Genomic DNA, 27,717 nt, shown 5'->3' with positions numbered 1-27,717 from the left:
GCTATCTGCTGCATAGCACGTAAGAGGTCCTCCCAAGTGATAGGAGTAGGGCGCGTAGAGGTAGTAAGTGACTGGAACAAGGAATCATACGTGTCAGGAAGCTTGAGCAACAACCAAGTTGCCATGCCCTCGAAGAGATCTGGTGACCACAAGCTGCTAGCTCATCACGGAGCAGAAGCATGCAGGATATGAAGTCCTCGATAGTCAGAAATGACGAGATTTTCAATCCGGTGTTGGTGTTCATCACCGGGCGTTTTGCTCAAACCCCCGCATTTCTAGCAAAGTTTCAGCCCCATTTTGTGCGATTTCAGATTTGGACAGCACCTCGACTTTGCTTCATCGGCATCCCTTCGGGTTTCCCTTGCCTCTACCGTCACTTACCCCTACTTCGCGATCTTTTGGCTACTTTGCGGTCTTTTGGCGTCCTATCCGGCGTGGTTTTCTGATCCTATCCTCACCTTTGCTTCTGATTTTACGCACGAGACTTCTCTGCTGATTTTTTGTATGTACCTACGGCAACACTCCCAGCCATGCCCATCTTTCCTCCCGACGAAAAGCTTGACGGCTCCAACTTTGTCGTCTGGAAAATGAAGATCATGGTGATGCTTATGTAGTTTGACCTGTGGGACTGGCTAACCGATCCTGCAGGTGCTCCTACATCGACATCATCACTGTTGCTAATTGGACTATTTTCTTTTTTTTTAATGATTAATCTCTTTTTTAGGATATTTTATTGTGTGCACTAAGAACTGTTAAAAGATTGTAGCTACAGGAACTGCCATCAAGAACGGACAACTCTGATGTGTCATTTGATGGGTGATGGTAAACATCGCGAAGGAGTTTCCGTAAGTTCGGTGGAAAGGGCCGGGTTACGAGTGCCTCTGATACGTCACAGGATGGGTGACGGGTGCATCAGAAAGGGGGCATTCCGTAGGCTAAGGAGGAAATCCGAACTGAGTAAGAAAATACGCGTAAGAACGCAAGCACAAGAATAAAAATGGGTTCAATGAAGCTTTTTACGAAAAGCAGGAACATTCGCGGGAGGGCAGATGCTTTCCCGCGAGGAGGCTGTGTCTGCATTGCATCTGTGCCGTGTTCTGCACTCGGGGACGCCTGGAATGTGTTCGTGTAGCATTGTTTTCACTAACTGAGTGAGTTTTTAAAGTTTGAACAGGTTCACACTTTATTTTATAAAGTGGCCGGTCACTTTTAAGTGACCAACCCTTTTATTAATAAAATAAAGCAAGGCTCTCTAAAAATCCAGCGCTAATAAGCTACGCAGGCTGAAAATCAGCGATCTCTCTCCTCTCTCTAGAAAACGCAGATTCAGCGATCTCTCTCTCTCCTCTCTCTAGGGGCGCCAGGGTCTTTCTTTTCGGCTCTATTCCCGCCGGGTGCCAGGCCCTATAAAGTAGCAGCCAGCGTTCCAGTTTTATACACACGCCGGAAGCAGCAGAAGAAGCTAGCGCTGGGATTCTGGAGCAAGGGTTGGCGACGGAAATTGCAAGTGTTCGTGTGACGACTGAGTACGGAGGTCGTTTTTCCAAGCAAGGAGCGACAGGTATAAGGTGTTGATACGCATTGAGAATTATTGCTTTGTGTGGTTTGTTTTGCAGGAATCTCTCGTCTTACGTGAAAGCCCCTCACGGGAAGTACGGCTTCACGCCCAAGTCCCTTACGGGAAGGAACGGCCTTGTGCCCAAGCCCTTTACGGGAAAGCACGACCTTCGGGTCTAAGATTACAGAACGGAGGGGTTTCCTCGGGTTCTCGTGCTTGTATAAGAATTCTACCTGAATAAAGAATACTCTTGACGGGGGAGGACCAGCCCATCTTCTGGTCCCCAATACTGTGTCGATCTTCTCTCTTCTCTCACTTTTGCAAAGTATTTTATTTTTCAGATTTCTAAGTGCTCGTGTACGTTCCCGTTTTGTGACAGTGGTATCAGAGCTCGGACTCCTCTCTTTCTTTGCAAAGAAGGACGATTCCGGGAAGAACGGGAAGAACCATGTCGGGCCAAGGGAGAAGCGTTGAAGAGGAGCTTCAACAAGTGCAAGCTCAGCTTGCGGATTTGCAACAAATCTTACTATTGCCAGAAGTCCAAAAGCTCTTGGGCGGAATGAAGAAAACGAATGGAACCAATGCAGTCGGGCATCCAGACCACACTGTTGGCGTGAGACCACAGGAGGAAAGTGAAGAAGAACGTGCCGAGGTGCACAAAGGATCTTCGGATCGGAATGAACGGCCTACTCCAAGGAAAGGCCAGGAAAAAGTGCTCTCTTTGCTAGACGAGAGCAAGGACATCTCTATCTCATCTCCATCCTACTCTCCTGATTATACTTCTACTTCTCAATCGTCTCGCCACAAGAAGGAAGCCGCTACTACTACTACCCTACATCAACCTAAAGATAAGCCTCGATTCAAGAAGCATGGTCGCAAGTCTCAACATCGCATGAGAGTCTTCAAATCGGGCGACAAGGACATCAAGTTCGAAACCTACAACGGACGGAGAGATATCTCCAAAGCACTGTCCTTCATCAGACAGTTTGAAGTCGCCTTTACCAATGGGCACTTCACAGAAAGATCCAAATTGCGCCATGTGGGGATGCACCTCAAGGAAACGGCAAGTAATTGGTGGTTAGCCAAGATTCTGGAAGGTTCTCAGGCCAGAACTTGGGAGAGATTCAAATCTGAATTTTATGAACAGTTTCTTCCGCCTGACTTTGAGCAGGACATACGGAAGGAATGGGACTGGCTCGCCCAGAAGGAACATGAGAGAGTAACGACCTATGTGGACAAGTATTGGTCGGTTCTTCTGAAGGTCACTCCCTTCATGAAGATTGCCGACGAGGAAAAGAAACGAAAGTTCGAAGCGGGTCTCCAACCGCAGCTTCGAAAGAGTATGAAAGTGTATCTGCATGACACTCTTCAAAGGATGATGGAGTCAGCAATCATTGCTGAGGATTTGCACTCAACTGGGACGCCCAGAAAAATGGAGCATAGCACTTACCGTGCGAGACAAAGAGGGGTCTACGATGACCAAGGGGGCCAAGGAAGAAAACGTCCTCCATCTAGGGACTATGATCATTCTAAGAAGCCAGAGGGCAATGGCAAGCGAACTAAGTATCTTTCTCCTACTCAACTTCAAACCTTCAAAGAGGAAGGAAGATGCTTCTATTGTGGCGAGAAAGGACATTTGAAACCGGATTGCCCGCTAAAGCAGCAACGGCAAGAACACGCCCCTACGAGGCAAGATAAAGCAAGGAAGGAACCCGCTCCACCAAGCTCGAACTCAATTCCAGATGTTCAAGGAAACACAGAAACGGAGAAAGGGAAGCGTCAACTTCTGAAGGGCTTGGGGTCTTTGAACAACCAGCGAGTACTGATTCTTTACGATCCAGGATCCACGGATAACTTCATCTCCCTGGATACTGCGGAACGTTTGTGCCTCACACTGGCTCAGCTTGGCACACCGGTTACATCTGGATCGGCATTCGAGGGGTTGACAACCAATGCAACTCCCGTGCAAGGACAGCTCAATCTTCGGATTGGCGAGTACAAGGACCACGAATCATTTTTTATGGCACCCATCGAGAGATGTGATATCATCTTGGGTATGCCATGGCACTTCCACATGACACCTGTCCCTGATTATGTGGAAAAGACCCTCACTTTTGATCATGGGGGTAAGAAAATAAAGATTCATGCTCATGTAGGAGATTGGCAGTTCCCAATTGTAAGTCATATCTCCATTAAGAAAGAAATGAAGAAGTGTGTTTCTGCTTACTTGATTTTTGCACGTGAGAAGGATAAAACTAGTGGGGATTCACTCTCTAGTCTGGAAATTAAGCATTTTCAATTTATTGAAAAATACAAAGATTGTTTCACGGAAACACTCCCTAATGAACTACCTCCAGTACGCCCGAAAGATCACCACATAGATCTCATACCAGGTAGCTTGCCTCCCAATCAACCCCCTTATCGGGTGAGTCTTGCTCAGCAAGAGGAAATTTTGAGGCAAGTCAACGAGCTTCTAGAAAAAGGGTTAGTACGGCCAAGTGCTTCACCCTACTGCTCTCCAGTTCTACTTGTGCAGAAGAAAGATGGCACGTTTCGAATGTGCATAGACTAAAGGTCTTTAAACAAGATCACGATCAAGAATCGTTTTCCGATCCCTCGGATTGATGATATACTTGATAAGTTGCAGGGTGCAAGTGTCTTTAGTCACATAGACTTAAAGAGTGGGTATCATCAGATACGGATCGCCCCTGAGGATGTCCATAAGACTGCTTTCCGCACCACCTTTGGACTATATGAATTTTTGGTAATGCCTTTCGGCTTGACCAATGCTCCTTCGACGTTCAATCGCATGATGGACCGCATTTTCAACCCGTATCGAGCTTTTACGGGAGTATTCTTTGACGACATACTCATCTTCTCTAAGTCAGAAGAGGAACATCGGAAGCACTTGGACCTAGTGTTTCAAGAATTGCGAAAGCATGAGTTGCATGTGAATGCAAAGAAGAGCGAGTTCTATCTCTCAAAGATACACTATCTCGGCCATATAGTCTCTCACAATCAAGTGAGTATGGATCCTGCCAAGATCCGAGTGGTAGAAGATTGGCCTATTCCCACTATGGTACATGATGTACGTAGCTTCCTGGGATTATGTTCGTATTATCGAAGGTTTGTCCGAGGATTTGCTCATGTAGCAGAACCACTTCATGATTTGACAAAGAAGAAGATTCCTTTAAGATGGGGATCGAGACAACAAGGAGCTTTTGATCGGCTCAAGTACTTGCTAAGCCATGGACCTATTTTGATAGTGCCTGACTTAAGAAAACCATTTGAGGTTCACTGCGATGCTTCAACGATTGCATCGGAGCAGTGTTAAACCAAGAAGGCCATGCAGTGGCCTACGAAAGCAAACGACTTAAGGATGCAGAGTTGCATGCATCAATCTAGGAAAAGGAACTCACGGCTGTGATTCACACCTTATCCAACTGGAAGCACTATCTTCTAGGAGCGGATTTTGTGATCAAGACTGATCACCAGAGTTTGCGATATTTTCTTACGCAAAGGAAACTATCTGAGAAGCAGATGAGATGGGCAAACTTTTTGTCTATGTTTCACTTCCAGATCCTTCACACGGCTGGGAGTAAGAATGTGGTCGCGGACGCATTGTCTAGGCGGCCAAGGGTGAACGCTATCACTTCAGTGTATCACCAAGAATTAGAAGCACTACCAGATTTGTATCCGAATGATCCAAATTTCTCCACCATTTGGGGAAAGCTACATCATGGAGAGAATGAGTTTCCCTATTCCATTCGGGACGGTTATCTCTACCACCATCAGGCCATATGTGTGGCGGAACCATTAAGAAAGAAGATCATGGATGAAGCACACGCTTCGCCTTATGCGGGTCATCGGGGTATCCTCCCCACGACCTTTGCAATGGAAAGATATTTCTTTTGGTCTAGCCTTAAAGCAGACATTGATAAGTATGTCAAGGAATGCTTGGTTTGCCAAAAAGTGAAGTATGATCGGCATAAGACGCCTGGGTTGCTACAACCATTGCCTGTGCCTAATGAACCTTGGGAAGTATTGCCATGGACTTCATCATGGACCTCCCTAGAACTCAGACTGGAAATGACGCGATCTGGACCATTGTGGACAGGTTTAGCAAGCAAGCACACTTTATACCAGTCAAGAAAACGATCAAAGCAGATCATATGGCTAGGGTCTTTCTGGCACAGATCTTTAAGCATCATGGAATGCCTAAGTCTATTGTGAGTGATCGACATCCTCGCATGACAAGAAATTTTTGGCGTGCCTTGATGGATAATCTTGGTACGAAGCTGAATTTTTCATCTGCCTACCATCCTCAAACGGACGGGCAAAGTGAGATAGCCAATTCCACAGTATTGGATATGTTAAAAGCTTATGTGTCACACCGGCAATCTGACTGGGAGAAATATTTGCCTCTTGTCGAGTATGCGTATAACAATACCATACACTCATCGACGGGGAAAGCACCTTTTGAGATTCTCTATAGTAAGCCTTTGCTTCCACCGATCCTTTTAACTAAGGATAAGATCTTTGCAGCAGATGAATTTGTCTGGGATTTGGACACAGCCTACGGGCAAGTTAGGAGAGCTATTCTACGCTCTCAGGAAAAGCATAAGAAAGCTGCAGACAAGCACAGGAGGAATCTAGACTTAACAGTCGGACAGTTAGTCTTACTCAAGTTTGAGAAGGCAAGACTTAAGAAACAAGTGTCTCATAAGGGGAAGGTGGTAAAACTTTCTACCCGTTATTATGGGCCGTTTAAGATCACTGACCGAGTGAATGATGTCACCTTCCGATTAGAGCTACCGCCTAATTGGAGGATCCATAATGCTTTCCATGTCAGTTTACTCTGGCCGTATGTCGGACCACCTCCGAGCCAGCCTAGTGCTAAGGAACCTCCTGAGGTTGAGGAAACAGAAGAAATACTCCAACCGGAGCAGATAGTAAGTCATCAGGAGCGGCCTCTCAAGTCCAGAAAAATAACACGGAAGTATTTGGTTAAGTTTAAGAACTATTCGAATCTTGATGCTCAGTGGATGACGCAGGAGGATTTAGCAGCTTATCACGAGATACTGGAGGTATATGTCCAAACACTACAGTTGAGGTCAACTGTTTAGAAGCCAGAGGGATGTTGCCAATTGGACTATTTTCTTATTTTTTAATGATTAATCTCTTTTTTAGGATATTTTATTGTGTGCACTAAGAACTGTTAAAAGATTGTAGCTACAGGAACTGCCATCAAGAAAGGACAACTCTGATGTGTCATTTGATGGGTGATGGTAAACATCACGAAGGAGTTTCCGTAAGTTCGGTGGAAAGGGCCAGGATACGAGTGCCTCTGATACGTCACAGGATGGGTGACGGGTGCATCAGAAAGGGGGCATTCCGTAGGCTAAGGAGGAAATCCGAACTGAGTAAGAAAATACGCGTAAGAACGCAAGCACAAGAATAAAAATGGGTTCAATGAAGCTTTTTACGAAAAGCAGGAACATTTGCGGGAGGGCAGATGCTTTCCCGCGAGGAGTCTGTGTCTGCATTGCATCTATGCCGTGTTCTGCACCCGGGGACGCCTGGAATGTGTTCGTGTAGCATTGTTTTCACTAACTAAGTGAGTTTTTAAAGTTTGAATAGGTTCACACTTTATTTTATAAAGTGGCCGGTCACTTTTAAGTGACCAACCCTTTTATTAATAAAATAAAGCAAGGCTCTCTAAAAATCCAACGCTAATAAGCTACGCAGGCTGAAAATCAGCGATCTCTCTCTCCTCTCTCTAGAAAACGCAAATTCAGCGATCTCTCTCTCTCCTCTCTCTAGGGGCGCCAGGGTCTTTCTTTTCGGCTCTATTCCCGCCGGGTGCCAAGCCCTATAAAGTAGCAGCCAGCGTTCCAGTTTTATACACACGCCGGAAGCAGCAGAAGGAGCTAGCGCTGGGATTCTGGAGCAAGGGTTGGCGACGGAAATTGCAAGTGTTCGTGTGACGACTGAGTACGGAGGTCGTTTTTCCGAGCAAGGAGCGACAGGTATAAGGTGTTGATACGCATTGAGAATTATTGCTTTGTGTGGTTTGTTTTGCAGGAATCTCCCGTCTTACGGGAAAGCCCCTCACGGGAAGTACGGCTTCACGCCTAAGTCCCTTACGGGAGAGTACGGCTTCGCGCCTAAGTCCCTTACGGGAAGGAACGGCCTGGAGCCCAAGCCCTTTACGGGAAAGCACGACCTTCGGGTCTAAGATTACAGAATGGAGGGGTTTCCTCGGGTTCTCGTGCTTGTATAAGAATTCTCCCTGAATAAAGAATACTCTTGACGGGGGGGGACCAGCCCATCTTCTGGTCCCCAATACTATGTCGATCTTCTCTCTTCTCTCACTTTTGCAAAGTATTTTATTTTTCAGATTTCTAAGTGCTCGTGTACGCCCCCGTTTTGTGACAATCACCTACAACTTCTTCTGTTGTTACACTTGTTGGCTCCTCATCTACTTCTTCTCATGGTACTGCTTCTGGCGGATCAGGTATTGTGGTTACACAAGCTATGGTGAATCGCATAGTTTACTCTTTCTTACTCATCAACTGTGCGGATAGCGTGTTGACCTCTTTACACTTTCACACCACTGCACATGAGGTATAGGGTTTCCTTTGCAAGACAAACAAAATGTTCAACTTTCATCGGATGTCAAACACTTCGCTCCAAGATTGCTTACATGAACTCTCCATTAATATTTTGAAGGTCGAAATGCTAGACAGCCCTTCCCATGGGACAACGGGAAGACCAAGGGGCAAGAAGCGGGGCTCTGACTGTCCAAGATCGGCGGCAAAGGAATGCTGATGCAGAGGGTAAAAACGTTGGTCCAATCTCTTGTCTTGCCCAAAAACGCTAGAGCATAGGGCTGAAAAACGCAGATCAGCTGACTGCCCTTCTTTTACAAAAAACCGCTAGGCCAAGGTGCTGAAAAACGCTGATGCAAGGAAGGGGCAGCAGGTGGCGATCAAGGTAGAGGGAGGGAGGGAGGGCGATAGCAGAGAGGTTGCAAAAGAAGATGCGGATCCCAAAATGCTAGGGCTAAAGCAAAAAACACAAGTCCCAAAAAAAGGCTGATGGAGATGAAGCAATTCTTTGCAATAAAATCCTCCGTGTTGACCTCCCAGGGGTAGGCAATGGCTGATCCAAGCCTAGAGCTCTAATACCATGTCAGAGTGAGCAGCGGGGAGAGAGAGAGAGAGAGAGAGAGAGAGAGAGAGAGAGAGAGAGAGAGAGAGGTGATGGACACACAAGAGGCAGATGGAAAAGGATGGCAAGCCCCAATAACTCCAAATGGAAAACCTGTTGTGTACAAGACAAGATGAATGGGAGAGTGCAGCCCCCCCCCCCCCCCCCCCCCCCCCCCCCCCCCTCCTATATATAGGAGAATAGGGGTAGGTAGAGTAGACCAGAAGCCCCAACGACAATGCACAAAAAATACCCATGAATATGGAAAAAATGGAAAAGGACCAAAATAGGTCTAGCCGGGCAAAGTGCTGAGCATAACCCTAAATGTGCTTGAAGATCCCTGTCCAGCAGGCGTACAGGTGGCCAACCCACAGCCAAGGGCCAGTGCACGTGATGTGTGTGAAGCCTGTAGGCAGGAAATGAAGAATCTAACACAGCCACCACGGAATATAAGAACTCAAACATTCTCTCTCAGACCCTAGACGGAGAACCAATCAAGGAAGCTGGCATGAAGGGATAATGTCGCCACTGGTAAAGGCTACGTGAACATATCAACAGGTTAAACATGTCCAATGACAATGACCGTTTCAAATGCTGTAAGATCCAAAGAGCCTATTCCATATGTGACTTGGAGGGTTTTTGCATAAATGAATTGAGAAGTCCCATCGGGAGACTGATGTCAAAAACTTGTAATACTTCACAGCATCAACTACATTCGAGGTGTCATATAGGGACAACTTTTGATTGGGCTCCATAGGAGAAGAGATTGGTCTACACAAATGCAACGACTCTTGGACATAGAGCTACTGAGAGAGAAAGATGGTCCCCCCTCTATCTACCATATCCCTAGTCCAAGAAAGTGATGAAGCAAGCTAAGGTTTGTCATCTCAAACTCCTTTGCCAAGGTCTCCACAGTGCTGCCTATATGCGGATCATGGCTACGTATAATCACAAGATCGTTCATGTCACAAACTGCTGACGTGTCAAAGCCTTGAAGAATGGATCCAACTTGCAGATGCCGGCCGAGGGGCCTAAACCCTAAGAAGAACAAATAACAGAAGAAGAAGTCATGCCAACTTATGGGGACCCCGTCTCATGGGGCCCCAAGTGACATAAAGGATTTTTAAAAAGCAGGACCTACACGCAAAGGCTTGCGCATGAACAAATGACGTGGCAGGCTGTACCGATTTCCACGTTTTGCACTGATTGCTGACGTGGCAGTTGTACGGAATTCCGTGATTTACGCTGGCATCTTTTGGCATTGCTTTTGGACCAGAAAATTTTGAGTTTGAAGGCTTTTCATGTAAACTACTTTTCATAGGCCAAAGGCCTTTAAATATGTGCTAAGGGCTCATTCTTTGGCATGCTTCCTGGAGAAGGTGCAGAGTCTGGAGTACCGGCTTGTACTGTGTTGATGCAATATACAGAAATACCGAAAGGGGCACCAAAGTTTGGGGCCAATACTCTCTAGGGTGGAATTCCACCACTCCGTGTCGCGTGTCGTCTCTCTCTCTCTCTCAATTCAGTTGTTATTAAAGTGCTAAAAGTCTGTTCAGTCTGTTCTTTTCTATTGGCACGTGCAGTTCACATAGAGGATACCAAGTGTCTCTTTCTGAAAAGATATAAATCTGGTTTGCAGAAGAACGATGAAAGGAATGTCGTAGAAAGGAAGAAGAAATCTTCTGGTACCACGCTCGAGGAGCTTGCTCAAGCCATAAAGAGCCTCTCGCAACCTATAAACTTTTGTCGCCCAATCCTAGAATTGAAAATCCTAGAAGCTGCCTTACCTACACCTCCTCCTCTAAGTCAACGTTGAGAAAGCGACTTGACATTCATCTGAATCATAGGCCAAAAACTGTCTGAATAGTCACCATCCGCGCAATTGGTGCAAAGGTCTCGGCTTAGTCTACTCTTGGTCTCTACGAAAGCCCTTGGCAACAAAACGGGCCTTGTGCTTATCCAAAGATCCATTTTATTTGTACTTCGTCTTGTAGACCCACTTGACATCAATGACCCAATTTAGTGGCTGCAGAACCAACTCCCATGTGTTATTCTCTCCGTGGAATTGCATGGCCTTGTTCCTCTTCGGTTGTGAAGGGGCCTCATGAAATGTGAGAGGTTCTCTAACCTTTGCCATTGAGGACATCAAGACAAAGTTCGCCTGTAATAAATCTGCATCTGTCTCAACATTCTATAATCGTTGAGATCGTCTCATAATACCCACATCACGCCAATCCGGTGGAAACTTCACTTATTTGCAATTTTGCCCCCAAAATCAAGAGATATCGATATCTCCTCCAACATGGTGAAAACTTTCACATACACAAGGCTTTGTGTGCCACGTGGACATGCTACATCGACTCCCACAGCCAATCTTGTAAATAGCATTGTCTTAGAATCTAGGGGATTTGGTGCCGACAATTTTGTGATTTTGTTCGTAGGACCTGATGCCCAGACAAGTCCATTAGATTCGGTTTTCTAGTCTCCAAACCCTCCTACATAAATGGTTTGTACACAATGTACTTCGGTGGGCATTTGGTATTACGGGCATGTAGATTTGGGTAGGAGGAATCCAACGTGCCAACCCCAAACGATTGGATTCTTGGGTTAAGAAATGTGCAGCAATGACCCAAAAACTCCCCCTCCGGCTACTTTGTTAAAAGCAACTTTTACATTATTTATTTTTAGCGTTATGTCAAAGTCATTGCTTAACAAAGATTAATTCAGCCTCATAAGCCTTAAGTTCATAATATAAAGACAACATAAAAAACTATTACAGGCTTGGACACTCCAAGCGAGAAATCAATAGCAACACACGAGTAAATTCTGCAAAATATTGAACTTGATGAGAGAGAGAGAGAGAGAGAGAGAGAGAGAGACGGAATGGCAGAGTTCCGTCCCCAAATGCACTAGCCCCAAAGACTAGCGCCCCCTTGCGGTATTTCTTTATTGTTGCTTCACAAAGGTGAGGTTGCAGCTCTCTGAGATTGTAAGGTGCAACAGAAGTGACTGTTAAACTTTGCTCAAGATGAGTGCTCCGAACTATGCTCAAGGGTTCCTTTTACTTACGGAAGGGAGAGCCTTCCGTTCCTTTAGTGAGAGAGTGTAATGGACACAAACAAAGTGAATGACACTATGAATGAAGGTGCTGAGAATGAGAGATAGAGAGAGAAGAATACTACACCAGAATTTTGTCAAAAACCCTCCTCCGAAGGCCCCACTGTCTATGGCGAGAGCGGTCTACTTATGATTGCACAAATCTCTACAATGCTTGGACTTGCCGACGATGTCGACGACGATGAGGACGACGACAAGACGGGCTGAAATCTGAAAATGCTAATGGCTGAAATCTGCAAACCTTTATCTGCTGAATTCTAACTCTATGTCGATGACGATAATGCAACGACGACACGCTGAAAACGCAGATGCTGAAATCTGCGTTTTCCGGGCTGAAACTGCAAACTTGGCGGGATCTGACCGTGCGGCGAGGATCTGCTGCGGGAAGGTGAGATCTGCGAGGTTCGAGACTTGTTCTGTTGTGTCTAAGTGCTGAAAACTGAAAACGCTGGTGCTTCTTGGGATTCCGTCGCGGTGAATCTGCAAAACGCTGAAGTGTTATGCTGATGCAAAAACGCTAGGGCTAAAATCATCTGTTGTGGTGGGAATCTGCTAACGCTAAGGAACGTGTTGTGTTGCTGTCGCCAGGGCTGATTTGCTGTGCAAAAACGCCAAGGCTGGTCTGTGTGATGAAAACGCTAGGTACTTTCTTCTGATGCAAAAATGCTAGGCTTGCTGGGGATCCTGCTAGGCCTGCTGGGGATCCTGCTGAGAAGGTGTCTGTTGAACCGAGTTCCTGCTACTACATCTTCTGCCAGAAAGTGCTAGCGCTGGGTTTTCTTATATATTAACTTAGGCAATTTGCCCTACCCAGTTTCCCACCAAAAGTCACTTAATAAATAAGTGGAAAATGGCTAAAATAGGGAAAATAGGTCTATGCATTGTAAAAATGCTCCTGATGGGTTCTGATGGAAATTTGATGATCATGTTGTGTGCAACCAGAGGATATGCATCTACTCTAAGTGTCTGGACATGCACGCTCTGCGGACAGACTCACAAAAGTGCCAGATCATTTCCTATTCTAGATTGACTGAACTGAACTAAAACCTTGCCATGAAGTAGCTTGTCCACGTACACATAGGGTTAGATGTGCACGTGACAGAGACTCTATGTCCAGATGCTCTCAAAGACACTGAACTCATGGGTCCTTATAAACAGAACAAGAGATGACCAAACGCAGAGCCCCAAAAGCACTTGCTCTAAAAGCTCTTATATCCAAAAGCATTTGCACCAAAAAGCATGCGTAATCAGCCTTGCCTTGCAGCAAGCGCAAAACGTGAAAACCCATACAATAGTGCTACGTAGCAACCAGCGCGAATTGCGTAAATCTTCCTCAGCTTTAGTGCTCTGATTTTTTAGGGTTCTAGGCCCTTGGTCGGTGCTCCACAAGTTCTTTAAGTTGGTGAGTTAGGTTTTTTGAATTTAGGTGTTGCGTGTGCATTGCACTGGAGCCACATGGACAAGTTAATGCTATAGTCTAGCCTCATTCTTAGTTAGCTTAGGATCTAGCCTAGCATTTTGTGAGCCTCTAGGACGTGCATGATCACGCAGGTCATGGTTGCATAACCCTCACTTGCACAATTATGTCACTTAAGCCCTATAAAAGACCTATAAAAGAGTCACATGGCCATCAGTTTAAGGACGGTAAAACCCAGTACCATAGAACAAGTACCCACAACACAAGGATCACGAACGTTTTCAACCTCAGCATCAGATCTTCCATCGCCAGCACCTTCCAAGCCGTGATGACATCGTCTTCATATTCTTCTGATATCCAAGTGGACGTGAAAACTTTCTTGAATTTTACCGATGTCGTAGGTGCTTCTCTATGTAACAACAAAGTAGACCACTATGTCTATGCATTTCCTTTCAAGTAGAATGCGGCCCTTCGCACCTTGGAGCATTCCAAGAACACGACGTCAAACTGCTGTATAAACTCAAAGGGCTCAATGGGCGTCTTGGTAGCCTGAAAATGTGTCGAAATTGACATCCTGACCCCCTTCCTTAAACTCCTTGGTCTTCTTGCTCATCTATTCACTATCAGAACAGGACGAGCTCTCCTCCTCTAAACTACTACACGATCCATTAGTACCTAGGCATAAGCACTAGCCCAAACATAAATTTCCAACTGCATGTGAACCACCTCTTATAAGTCACTTAACTTATAAGTGACTTGGGGGCATTTTAATAAATCGTGGGCTGATTTCTCATGCTGCTCGGCCCAGACGGAAACTCCTATAAGAGCAGCCCCTTGGGTGCTAGAAGAAGGCAGAGGAATTAGAAGGCAAGGACCTCTCAGCAGTACCAACGCTTGATCAGCCATCAGCCGGCGTTTCGCCGGCAATACATCAATGTTTTCAACCACCCAGCAAATAAGAAGCTTCAGCGTTTTTGTGCTCATCATTCAGCCATTAGCCTCGTTGTCACGTGCACATCTAACCCTGTGTACATGAACAAGCTACTTCATGACAAGGGTTCAGTTCAATTCAGTCAGTCTAGAATAGGAAGTGATCTGGCACTTTTGTGAGTCTGTTCGCAGACCATGCATGTCTAGACACTTAGAGTAGATGCATATCCTCTGGTTGCACACAGCATGACCATCAAATTTCCATTAGAACCCATCGGGAGCATTTTTTCAGTGCATAGTCCTATTTTCCCTATTTTAGCCAATTTTCACTTATTATTTTTAAGTGACTTTTGTTGAAAACTAGGTAGGGCAAATTTGATAAGCTTGTATATAAGAAACCTAGCGCTAGCACTTTCTAGCAGAAGAGGCAACAGGAGCACCTTTGCTCAACAGGCACCTTCTCAGCAAAACCCCCCAAGACCAACCTAGCGTTTTTGCCAAGCAGAGGCCTAGCGTTTTTCATCCACAGCAGAAGCCAGAGTTTTTGCACTTGCAGATTCCCGGCGATAGTAGAACAACAGATCAGCCTAGCGTTTTGCATTTGCAAGACAACCGGCGACAGCAGAACCAGCTTTAAAAACGTTTTTGGATCAGCCTGGACCTCAGCATTTTTGGCAATTCCGTCGCGACAAGGCATCAAGAAGGACCAGCGTTTTCATTTTTCAGCAGTCAGACTACGCAGTAGAACCCCCAAACCTCGCAGATCTCACCTCCCCGCAGCAGATCCTCGCCACACGGTCAGATCCCGCAAAGTTCACAATTTCAGCCCGGAAAACGCAGATATCAGCATCTGTGTTTTCAACGCGTCGTCGTCGCATCGTCGTCATCGACATAGAGTCAAAATTCAGCAGATAAAGATTTGCAGATTTTAGCCAGTAGTGTTTTCAGATTTCAGCCCGTCTCGTCCTCGTCCTTATCGTCGTCGACATCATCGACAAGTCCAAGCATTGTAGAGATTTGTGCAATCAATAGTAGACCGCTCTCGTCGTAGAGAGTGGGGCCTTCGGAGGAGGGTTTGACAACATTCTGGTGTCGTATTCTTCTCTCTCTATCTCTCAGTCTCAACACCTTCATTGACAGTGTTCATCCACTTTGTTTGTGTCCATTGCACTCTCTCACTAAAGGAACTGACGGCTCTCCCTTCCGTAAATAAAAGGAATCCTTGAGCACAATTCGGAGCACTCATCTTGAGCAAAGTTCAACATTCACTTCTGCTGAACCTTACATTGGTATCAGAGCTTTGGCAGTGTTCTGTATCACTGAAGGAAAGAACCACAGAATTTTTTTAAAAAATTTGCTTGTTGCGGTCGCACGTAACCCAAGTCCACTTGGGCGTGTCGATTCCTAATCGTGTTTTTGAAGAGTGACAGGAAACCCAAGAAAGAAGAGCTTGTCCAGTCTCCCCTTGTTTCTATTTTCACTCATTGAGAGCGGACCGTGCACTTAGCGGCCGGCGAATCGACGTGAGGTGGGAAAAAGCAACCTTGGTGCGAGCACAAGGCCGCCAAGGGGTGCGCCCGCGGAAAAGAGAAGAGCTCGGGTAAAGAGAAGATCCTTCTCTAACACAGATTGCAAGCTAAAGAAGAACCTCAAGACTCCAGAACCTCAAGACTCAAGAACCCAAGAACCCAAGACCCACAAGAACCCAAGTTCCTCGTGAACTTAAGAACTCAAGACTTCAGTGTATGGTCGTCACCCAAAGCGGAATGGATACTTCGCATGGAGGTGATGAGCACAGCAGTGGCGAAGAAGAATTTTCCCCACCAGGAGGTTTTTCTGACCCTCCCCCTTCCCCATCTACGCCAAGGATTGCACTAAGTCCTATGGAGGCTTTCGACAAGATGATGATGGACAGAAGTTAGAAAGCGAAGAAAGAATAGCAGCCATAGAGCGCAAATATGAAGCAAGAATGGCAGCCATAGCGCGTGAGCACAAGCAAGCACGCTTGGAAGCCAAAGTAAGAAAAGCCAAATTGGATCGTGAGCACGAAGAAAGACGAGTAGACTTTGATTGCGAGAACAAAGCAAGAAAAGCGATGAGCGACCAATACATGAAAGAGTTGTTACGACTTTTTTCTAATGTGCAGACATACATTGCAAAGGGTCAGGAGAAGGAGACTCTCTCAGTCTCTTCTTTTCCAAAGCATGACACACAAGATTTGCATGATGAATTGAATGATAATGATAAGCATGATAATTTGCAAGATGATTTGCATGATAATGATGAGCATTATGATTTGCATGATCACGATGTGATTTCTCACAAGCATGATGATTTGCAGGAAGATGATGTGATTGTTCACAAGGATGATGGTTTAGTTGATACTTTTGCTAGTGAAGCTAACCTTATTGCAGTTTCAATCAATCACAAAGAACCGATCTTGGCTCTCGAGTCTTGGTCCAAAGAACCCCCACAGGAAGTATTCTGTGTTCAAATGATTAGTCAGTACGCATTGTTCGGATATTTTATTCGTGATGCTTTCCTGTATTTTAGTCACCGTCATTATGTGATCCCTTTTCATACGCATGCCATATTCCACGTTGAATTCACTCATGAATGAGCACGGATGTATGCGGATTACTCATGAAAAGTTGAAATGTTTGCACCCAAGGAATTCACATTCCATGTCTCTTCCTTGGCACAACACAGTATCTGAAAGAGCACAAGAAGGATTGAGCATCAAGCATAGGCATTTCCATTGTGATTTGCCACAGTTGATTGATTTAGATCAGAAGGTCAAGATTCGATTCCATTGTTTGCATGTGTTTGATGAACGGTTTAGCACTCCGTCACTTTGTTCATCTACATTGCATGCACAGTTTTTTCGAAAGACAAGAATTTTGCCAGTCACTTTACATGGAATGGGTATGTTCATGTTTTTGTGTTAGAAGTGGTTTCAGGAATTTTCATTTTTGGAGATTCTTGAAGAAGGTAGACGCATGACTATTGACGAAGTTGAAGCATTGAAGGAGCCACAGAGGACTTTGTGTCGCTTTCGGTGCGGCCCAAAGAAGCAAGCGTTACAGACTTTTATGAAGTTCAAGTATCGCATGATCCACGCATCAGAGTGGGCCGGCGAAGAGTCCTTTCCAAGATTCCAGACCCTGTTGGCGATCTCCCTCGATGCCATACAATTCGGTACCAGTACCTCACTTTGAAAAGGAGGGGACGTCACGTGCACATCTAACCCTGTGTACGTGGACAAGCTACTTCATGACAAGGGTTCACTTCATTTCAGTCAGTCTAGAATAGGAAGTGATCTGGCACTTTTGTGAGTCTGTTCATAGACCGTGCATGTCCAGACACTTAGAGTAGATGCATATGCTTTGGTTGAACACAGCATGACCATCAGATTTCCATTAGAACCCATCAGGAGCATTTTTACAATGTATAGACCTATTTTCCCTATTTTAGCCCATTTTCAATTATTATTTTTAAGTGACTTTTGTCAGAAACTAGATAGGGCAAATTTGATAAGCTTGTATATAAGAAACCTAGCACTAGCACTTTTTGGCAGAAGAGGCAACAAGAGCACCTTTGCTCAACAGGCACCTTCTCAGCAAAACCCCCCAAGACCAACCTAGCGTTTTTGCCAAGCAGAGGCCTAGCGTTTTCCATCCACAACAGAAGCCAGCGTTTTTGCACTTGCAGATTCCCGGCGACAGCAGAACAACAGATCAGCCTAGCGTTTTGCATTTGCAAGACAACCGGCAACAACAGAACCAGCAAAAGCCCTAGCGTTTTGCCAAGAGATAGAATTCAACCTAGCGGTTTTGGATCAGCCTGGACCTCAGTGTTTTGGGCAGTTCCTTCGCAACAAGGCATCAAGAAGGACCAGCATTTTCATTTTTCAGCAGTCAGACTACGCAGTAGAACCCCGAACCTCGCAGATCTCACCTCCCCGCAGCAGATCCTCGCCGCACGGTCAGATCCCGCAAAGTTCGCAGTTTTAGCCCAGAGAACGCAGATTTCAGCATCTGCGTTTTCAGCGCGTCGTCATCGCATCGTCGTCATCGACATAGAGTCAAAATTCAGTAGATAAAGATTTGCAGATTTTAAGTAGCGTTTTCAGATTTCAGCCCGTCTTGTCGTCGTCGATATCGTCGGCTAGTCCAAGCATTGTAGAGATTTGTGCAATCAATAGTAGACCGCTCTCGCCATAGAGAATGGGGCCTTCGAAGGAGGGTTTGACAACATTCTAGTGTCGTATTCTTCTCTCTCTATCTCTCAGTCTCAACACCTTCATTCACAGTGTTCATCCACTTTGTTTGTGTCCATTGCACTCTCTCACTAAAGGAACGGAAAACTCTCCCTTCCGTAAGTAAAAGGAATCCTTGAGCACAATTCGGAGCACTCATCTTGAGCAAAGTTCAACATTCACTTCCGCTGCACCTTACACTCGTCTTATCCACGACATCAGCACCTCGCATCTACCGCAACAGCAACTCGGCATTTTCAGATTTCAGCCCTCGAGCCTAGCATTTTCAGCATTCAGCTCTCAAGCATCACCGACGACAGTTTTCAGCCTTCATCATCCTTAGCCTCGTAGTACCCGCACCATACCAGCATCGTCAAGCATCTCAGCATCTAGAACCATTGTACCAGATTTGTTCAATCTAAAGCAAATATCTCCATAGCAGTAGAGAGGGGGGCCCTTGGAGGGGGGTTTGGGACCCCATCTGGTGTCGATCCTCTCTCTCATAGGTCACTTTGGCCTTTTGAAGACGTTAATATAACATTTCATTTCTCTCTCTCTCTCTCTCTCTCTCTCTCTCTCTCTCTCTCTCTCTCTCTCTCTCTCTCTCACACACACACACACACACACACACACACACAACACTCACACTCAATTTGCATTCTCTTTTGTTTTGGTCTATTGCATAACTCTCAACAAGTAAAAGGGGCTCTCTCTCCCCTTCAATAAAAGGAACATTGGGCACGAACCGAGCACTCATCCTGAGTATTCACCATCATTCACTTCCACTGCACATTACAGTAGGATACGTCAATGAGTCGGCATGCATCCCAAAACCTTGATTAGCATGTCCCACAAGTCTTTGAATAGAAGACTTCTACTGCAGACAATACTATCGAATCTCTTTTGGCAAACCACAACAAAACCGCTCAATGTGCGGTCACAGACTCACTCTTCCCAGGAAGGTGGTCCATGCCAACCCTCTTCAAGACACTGCGTCCAGATGCTCTCAGAGAGTGACCCTTGGGGCACTTATAAACGGTACAAGGGATGCCCAAAAGCAGAGCCCCAAAAGCATCAATTCAAAAGCACTTTTACCCAAAAGCACCTACTACCAAAAGCTCCACGCAATACTCTAAAAATCTGCCATCGCAAATTACGGAAATCCGTACAGTTGTGCCACATCAGCAATCAACACAAATCATGGGATTCTGTACAATCAGCCACGTCAACATGTCAGCGCGAATTTAATCAGTCCTAGACTTCAAGCTTTCGGTATTTTGGGTTTAAGCCCCCCGGCCGGTGCTCTGTAAGTTATTTAAGTTCCAACAGGTTAGGTTTCTACAGCCCAAACCCCTTAGGCCCCATTGGCCATCTTCTAGGTTCAGTTTCTCTTGTCCACCCGGCCATTTGGGTACACCACGTCATCACTTTGTGACACTATGTGAGGGACTTTCAGATCCACAATGCACAATGGGAAAGCATCCATAGAGGGAAGCTTTCAATTCGAACCTCCAACAAACCTTCAAATGAGACTGTTCGATTGAATCACGCAACATAGGTGGATAATTTAGGTCATGCTGATGCAGTCCAAGCTATAGTGCCTGTCATGGTAGAGCCAAAGTATGACAAGGAGGGTAACCTTGTGACAGATGGAGGCTTAGTCTCCTCAACAGAGTCATCCTCCTCTTCTGATCTCAGCGTTGACTCTTTTTGTGTGTGGAGCCATGATTAGATCTAGGCTAGTACTAGATGGTTTGAGACTTCATACTCTATTTATGTAGTTTGACATTTTGATATGCCATGCATGACATTTGTATACTCGCCTCTTTGTGACGAGGCATTTGTTGTACTTTTTCATCTGTTATTTTTAGTAGTTTCACTCTCTACAATTGCCTGGTTTGCATTCAAGTGTTTAAACGTGAATGGTGACATCGTCTTCAAGTGTATAAGTTTCAGTATCCAGTAACTTTGTATTGCTATTGATCTATACCAAGTTGGATCTATACCAAGTGTACTTTCAAAAATACACCAGGTAAGACATGCACATGCTAGTACACATCATGCTTCACAACTCTAACCAGTACATAGTAGCAAACACGTGTAATGCTAGTCTAGATTACTAACTAACCGCCACAAGTTGTCTGACTTCGTCGTGTACAATCATTTATTCAAAAAAGTTTGTACAGTGATGCTAACTGAGCTAATTGAATCTATCCAGACATGTAGGTCCTACAAACAAGCTCACAATGGTCTCAACATGGAACTCCCTAGGTTCTCCCAGTCTAGGGGTGGCTCTGAGTCATAGTAGCATGTCCACATGGCACATCAAGCCCTCGTGCACATGACAAGCAGTGCCAAAAGGCACATCTTCAAATAGCTACCACCAAGAGGGTTGTCAATCCCAGCAAACGGAAAATACCATGGACTGTGAGGATGAAAATCAAGGCTTCGCTCCACATCTCCAGATCGGTAATGCCTAACCCTCCCCCCAATCTGACAGGCAAGCAGTGTGCCAAGCAACACGAGCTAAGCCTTGAAAATCAAGGCTTAGCTCCACAGCTCCAGATCAGTAAGGCCTGCCCTGGCAACCAGACTGCCAGCCAGGTAACCACCAAGTCAAACCATCTCAAGTAAGAGCAATGCTCCTCAACACCAACCAGGAGACCCAAACACTCATCCCAGTTGATGCGATCACTTCTGGCCAAGTAGAACCTGTCTAAGGCAGCTCATAAGGCACATCCCATATTATTGGGCTTCAGGCCCCATTCTTCATCCTAGCACCATATACTAGGTCTTTTTAATTTTCAGTCTTGTGATCATATATAATTTACTCTGCCCTTACTTTGCAACAGATCTCACTTATATTTGAGCTTACATATGAGAAAAGTTGCTCTAGTATCAATCTCTCTCTCTTCCTTTGCAGTTCTTGTCAGACTTTGCATTCCTTTCTCTTCCTCTTATGTGTATGTAAGATGCACGTGTGTGTGTGTGTGTGTGTGTGTGTGTGTGTGTGTGTGTGTGTGTGTGTGTGAGAGAGAGAGAGAGAGGGTTCTTCCTCCATCGCATTTTCGACTACCAATGCTCAATAGTTGAAAACAGTGAAACCAATTTTGGGAGCAACTTGAAAAGGCAGGCAATTAAACTAGGTTGTTACACATTGAAACTGCATAGGATTTCTCACACAACAAGAAGTTAATTGCTACCTGCCCAAAAAGGTGGCACTCCGCTTAGAAGTATGTATAATATGACTCCAGCACTCCAAACATCTGCTGCAGGCCCATAATGCTTGTGTAATACCTCAGGTGCCACATAGTATGGACTTCCAACCACATCATGGAAAACCTCACCTAATTCAGAAAGCAATATGAACTACATGAGAACATATACGAATTCTTTTGTGCTTGGGAAAATTGGACTCAGAAGCACAAGCAAACACATCTCCGACTGAGTTTATGTACCTGGGTGGAAAAAAACTGAGAGTCCAAAGTCTGTGGTCTTAAGAGCAGCATCCTCATTCTTATTCAGAAAGAGAAAATTCTCTGGTTTTAAATCACGGTGCATAACACCCAACGAATGGCAAGCCTCTACTACACCCACAATCACCTTGGTCAAGTATGCTGCCTTTCTCTCACTATAATGACCTCTTTGTATAATCCTATCAAAGAGTTCACCACCAGCGCACAGCTCCATCACTAGATGCACTGATGTGATGTCCTCATAGGCACCCTTAATGGTAACGACGTTGGGATGCTCTGACAAGTGGTGCATAATCTGAATCTCCCGTCGCACATCATCGACATCCTCTTGCGAAATGAGCTTGCGCTTGGCTATCGACTTGCACGCAAACTCCTTGCCTGTTGACTTTTCAATGCAGAGGAAGGTGGTACCGAATTGCCCCTGTCCAAGCTTTCGGCCGAGGACATAGAGATCCTTGAGATTCTCAGTTTTCCGCCCCAAAACAGATGAGGTGAGAGACTGACCTGGAGAGAGAATGGGGTCATGTGACCGATGCATGGCTTGAGGGTGTGGCCGGGGTGCAACAACAGGTGGGTGAACTTCAATGGCGTCAGGCTTCTTTTGTGGGAACTCAGAGAGGCCTTCACCCTTTGTCTGCTTCGTAATTTCAACGGCCCCACTCTCTGAAGGCGGCTCCGACAAGCCCCGCTCGGGGTCCGCAGCTGTTTCTGCTTTCCAAAACCTGTAGGAGTTCAGATCCCCGGAAAAGAAGCCGTTCTTGTTCAAGCTAGATGTTATGCAGGTGTTGCCCATTTATCTGTAAAGTTAGCAGAGGTATGAATAGTGATTTGACCCATCAAATGGGTCAATCTGCTTCGCCGCCAGGTAGAGCCAGGAAGGGTACAAGCAGGAAAGGCGCATCACAGCCAAACCCACACACACTCTTTTATTGAATCTCGTAGCTGAAAACCTCTATACCCTTCCCCCTTCTCTCTCTACCTCAACGATAGCAAATCTGATCTCTCTCTCTCTCTCTCTCTCTCTCTCTCTCGTTCGTTTTCTATGAAAGAAGTCGTAGAAAGGGTAAATCTACACGAGGAAAATACAAAAAGAAACGATCCAAAAGCTGCTGCTGATGTGCGAGAGCGTGTGGGAGTGGAAGAGAGGTACGTAGAGAAGGAAGACGCTAAAGGAAGAATCCCAAATCTCTCTCTGTCTCTCTCTCTCTCTCTCTCTCTCTCCAAACAGAAGTCGATAGATCGATTGGGGCGATGAGGTCAAGGTTGGTGTGCGCGCGTGCGTGCGTCTGTGTGTGTGGGAGAGAGAGAGGGCAAGAGCGACAGGCGGGAGTGAACAAAACACGGGCATCAGCCCAGCCAGCTACGCATCGCAATTCCCGGGACCTCGTGGGACGACGACCCAACCCAAGCCCTTGTTGACTTTATCCTTTCCAAGTGGTTTCACACTGCCCAGTGCCTATCGGTATCCTCTATTTGGTTGGGGATCTAGAGTTCCAGAGCATTGTTGATTGTGGACCATATGTTTGGAGGAAAAAATTGGGGTTGGGTGGGATTCGACCTCATAACCCCCCATCCCGAGACCATCGCTATGCTACCACTATGCTATTGTATGCATTTTGAGAATTTCGATGGACATGGAAAATGATACCATTTATATTGCGTAGTTCTAGCCCGCCGCGATCTTAGTTCACACCGAGTTTACAAGGAGTCCACACCATAATAGTATAGTGCACATAGTTTGCAAAGTTCACATCTAGTTTTCATGCAAGTTCACATTCGTCTGAGTTTACATCTATATAACAAGATAATGGTGGAAAGAATTGAGGTGAAAGGGTTGCCACGTGGCTACAAATCCCCCCTCCACCTGAAGTCCATCCTCTTTTTCACAAAGTTACTAGCCGTAAGCTGTGAAGACGGCGAGACGTAGACAATAGGTGGCAAGGATTGGTTGCAACTAACGTTGTCCGCAGTCGGTTACACTTAACTTGGATTTTGAATTGGCCCCTTCCTTTGGCCAGGCATGGCTGCAGTTGCTCTTGGCCAGTAGCTTGAGCCTTGACTGCGGGCTTTGTTGCTCTTTACACAGACTTGCAAGGTATGATAGAAGCACAACGTTCAGCAAATGTTGGTCCAAGCCTCACATGTCTATCCGCAAGAGTAAGGAGTTGGATATAGAAGCCCTTGGTTCGAAGCCTTGCTTATTGAACCCATTGGCAGCAATATGTGGGAGAGAGAACCTTCAATTCTCATCCTACAACACCAACATGTAGGCAATGTCCTCCTTTATTTGCAGATACAATAGCGCCCAATGGGTTTTGATTGCTAGCCTTGGTCCCCTCTCTACCCTGTATTGCCTGCAATCCTCTCTCCTCACGCACACCTATCTTCTTCTTTATTGGATTGTGGGTCTTAGTGCATCTCAATCAATGCAAGTGTTGTTTTTTCTATTGGGTTTAGCTTTTACATCATCAAACTCAAAACAATGGCCGGCATGATTTGCAATCATCCTTAGAAAGTCGAGACTTGCTCAAACTCTTGCAGCATATGAGGATGGGATCCACATTGCTACAGGTACAAAGATACTTCCATGCCATCTTGGATGTCATAAATGGGGTGCACTTAGTGCACCCCATGTCCATCAACATGGGTGGGGCCAAAAATTGAACAAATGAAAAGCTAGGGCTTTTCCAAAATGAAATCACCCAATATAATTTTTCAATCCTTCCTCCAGCATGTTGCCTCTTAGAGTGCGCTTATTGCAGTGTATGTTCCAACATGGGCATGGAAAACATTCTCTAGGTTCTTTCTCTTATGGAAAGTGAGGCCCTTGCAAGCACACATCCTTGCATCTTCAACGTATGTGGCATTATGCAAGAAATTGACAAGAGTATTTATTATACACAATGTGTTTGAGGAGCTTCTTGCCAGGGATGTGGTCTCTTCATATTATTGATTGAAGGAATCCCATTGGGGGCATGACTAGCAACCAACGGGAGTTCTCAATAAACATGAAGTGAGGTTTCATTTTTAGATGAGCTTTTGATCCAAGATGTAGTCTCTTTGTCTACACTTAGGCCAGGATCCTTTAGCATGGGAGGAGACATGGGATACTTTTCTTTTTTCAACAAATATCGAGTGGGGGTCATGCTCCAAGTGTTCTCTGTTAAATACAAAAACTGTTATTGCAGATGCCGCTACCTCGAAGGCAGATTGCATGATGCAAGAAGTTGATGGGGGGCTAACAAATTGATGAGGATATTTTTGGTGAAAAGCTCTAATGCTTAATAAAATTTAGACGAGGTTCTTGATTGAAATACCAGTTTTTGGAGCGCAACTGAGATGGATTGTTGAATATTCCTCTAACGGGAAGAGACCAAGAAATTTAAGATTAATTTCAAAGCGATGGTGGAGTGGGGGGTTTCCTTGGGACTCAATCATCTATGCTTGCACCTTAGGGTATTTGGCATGATGGATAATGTCGATAGCAGATAAAAAATTCATGATGAGGTTGGCTCAGCTCAAATACACACAAAAAATGATGGGCAAACTTCATGTCTAGAATGCCATACCTTGAATGTACCAGTTGAAAAATAAACCCAAAAAGGGAGGAGACGTTGAATGGGTTAATGTGAAGCAGTTAGAGAGACTGTCAATCAACACTTTATCTTTCAGTTTTAAGTTGATTTCATATTTGGTTGACACTTAGTGCATAGCACCCATGCTTTATTGTTTACAATCACATTCCACCAGCTGATTTGAAACATGCCCTCATCAAGTGGGGATGTTTTCAAGAGCACTCAAGTTGTGTATGTTTCTGGGCACAAGAGAAAATTATCAGAATACTAGAAACATAGTGTAGATGTTGAAGCTTGGTCAAATTACTTCATCAATTTCTTGCACTACAATTGCAACAAATAGAATTGATCTTATGGGTCTTTATTATGCATAGTCATGAGGTTGAGGTCTGTACTTATTTTTGCAAATTAAAAGGCAAGATAGTTTTGAAGCATGCTTACTTGAGGGGCCAACAAGTTAAGTTAGGTGGCAAATGAGGTGACAAACAATTACCATTTGGGTAAGATCTTTTTTTGGCAGCAAAGAAAAGCGAGACAGAAAGCAAGACATAACAGCCGATAGGCCGGTCTATAATGCTAGTCTAGTTTACATCAACTTCACATTCTCGATCGATGGTTGTGATCTTCGCTAATAAGCGAGGCTTGTTTTCAATGGTGGAGATCACTGCTTGACGCACCCCTAACCCCTTTTTTTTTTCAAATTTCAATGCCCACCATGCAGCTCGCCTTGCCGAGTCTAGCCCACTTGAAATTGCTATCATCCAACCAACTTTCTCGTAAATGGATCATGTGCATGGCTACCATAGCCGCATGGCCTCTCTCTCTCTCTCTCTCTCTCTCTCTCTCTCTCTCTCTCTCTCTCTCTCTCTCTCTCTCTCTCTCTCTCTCTCTATCTATCTGTGTGTGTGTGTGTGCGCATGTGCGTGCACATAGGTTTTGTCTCCACAATGCTGCTTACCTACATCGTCAAAGTAGATCTGCTTTGAAGAGGACATTGTCGTAGGGCAAGGTAATACGACAACACCCCTTTTTTATTTATAGGGCCAAAAAGTAGGGCTTCTAGAAGATGGCCCGATGAAGGAGAATGTGAAAGGTGTTTTGCTTGTTTTGGCAAGGACTGGAGGGCCTTATTGCAACATCCAACAAACTCTTTGGCGCTCATGACCAGGGAACGGAAGCATTGGGCTAGGTGGAAAAGATAGTGTCCAATTGCTTTACGTAAATACAAAACACACATTGGAAATTGTTCTTCAGCACGTAGTGGTGGTGATGCTTTGACGCAAAGGGATTGGCACAATTCAATATTTCAGTATAGAGATGAGACATCTTCTAGTTCAATTTGAATGTAGGCAATGAGGGGGCCAAGGTTGATAGACATGGGGCTACAAATATTGATTGGATTGACAAAATAGCACCATGCCCGGTATACTACCCTACCGAAGAGGAATTTTTTGATCCATTGCAGTACATTTAGAAATAGCAACTGAGGCTTCTAAATATGGCATTTACAAAATTGTACCTCCTCTGGTCGCCTTGCCCAGTCTAGCCCACTTGAAATTGCTATTATCCAACCAACTTTCTCGTAAATGGATCATGTGCATGGCTACCATAGCCACCTGCCCTCTCTCTCTCTCTCTCTCTCTCTCTCTCTCTCTCTCTCTCTCTCTCTCTCTCTCTCTCTCTCTCTCTCTCTCTCTCTCTCTCTCTCTCTCTCTCTCTCTCTCTCTCTCTCTCAGAGTCTCACTCTTACCACGAGGGAGAGTGGCAACCAAATCAGAGACATGTCGTTCTTCCCTCTGTCGCGGCCAGTAGGCATCTTTCGTCCCTCTCGCTCTCTTCCCTTCTGGCTTGTTCGTCTCCCCTCCCTCTCTCTGTGTTAGTCTGTGGCTTCTCTGCGTCTCTCTCTCTCTCTCTCTCTCTCTCTCTCTCTCTCTCTCTCTCTCTCTCTCTCTCTCTCTTAACCCTCTTGGCTCACGGACACCATATCACCAATGTCATAAAATCTAATATCTAATATCTAACCAAATGATTTTCTCATATTAAATTGATCACTTAATATGGGAGAATAAACGGGAACAAGTGTTAAGATATAGACATGTGCTTATAGATCTATCTCAACACGGGGCCAATGGTAAAGGGGCCCAAATGAGAGATGGTCTATCAAAGAGCAAGGC

The 27,717-nt window shown here is 45.2% G+C and overlaps 1 protein-coding gene across 3 annotated transcripts in view; it reads right to left on the bottom strand.

Moving 5' to 3' along the window:
- Window positions 1-23,317, bottom strand: part of LOC147444872 (calcium-dependent protein kinase 4-like) — a 33,998-nt gene extending 10,681 nt beyond the window's left edge. The window contains exons 1-4 of one of the 3 annotated variants that reach the window (XM_086527389.1): window positions 22,691-23,317; window positions 22,473-22,602; window positions 21,951-22,398; window positions 21,696-21,839 (exon numbers count right to left, since the gene is read on the bottom strand). In XM_086527389.1, coding sequence (XP_086383515.1) covers window positions 21,696-21,839; window positions 21,951-22,398; window positions 22,473-22,602; window positions 22,691-22,761 — 793 coding nt within the window. In that variant the 5' untranslated portion in view covers window positions 22,762-23,317. Of the gene's footprint in view, window positions 1-21,695; window positions 21,840-21,950 lie in introns of all 3 variants that reach the window. The other 2 variants (XM_086527388.1, XM_086527387.1) reach the window with 2 other exon arrangements.
- Between the last annotated feature and the right edge of the window lie 4,400 nt (window positions 23,318-27,717).

Source organism: Adiantum capillus-veneris, chromosome 13 (assembly GCF_014529385.1).
Source record: "Adiantum capillus-veneris isolate H3 chromosome 13, ASM1452938v2, whole genome shotgun sequence".
Lineage (NCBI taxonomy): Eukaryota > Viridiplantae > Streptophyta > Polypodiopsida > Polypodiales > Pteridaceae > Adiantum > Adiantum capillus-veneris.
The sequence above is the reverse complement of the archived record's forward strand: the minus strand, read 5'-3'. Positions and strand labels throughout refer to the sequence as shown.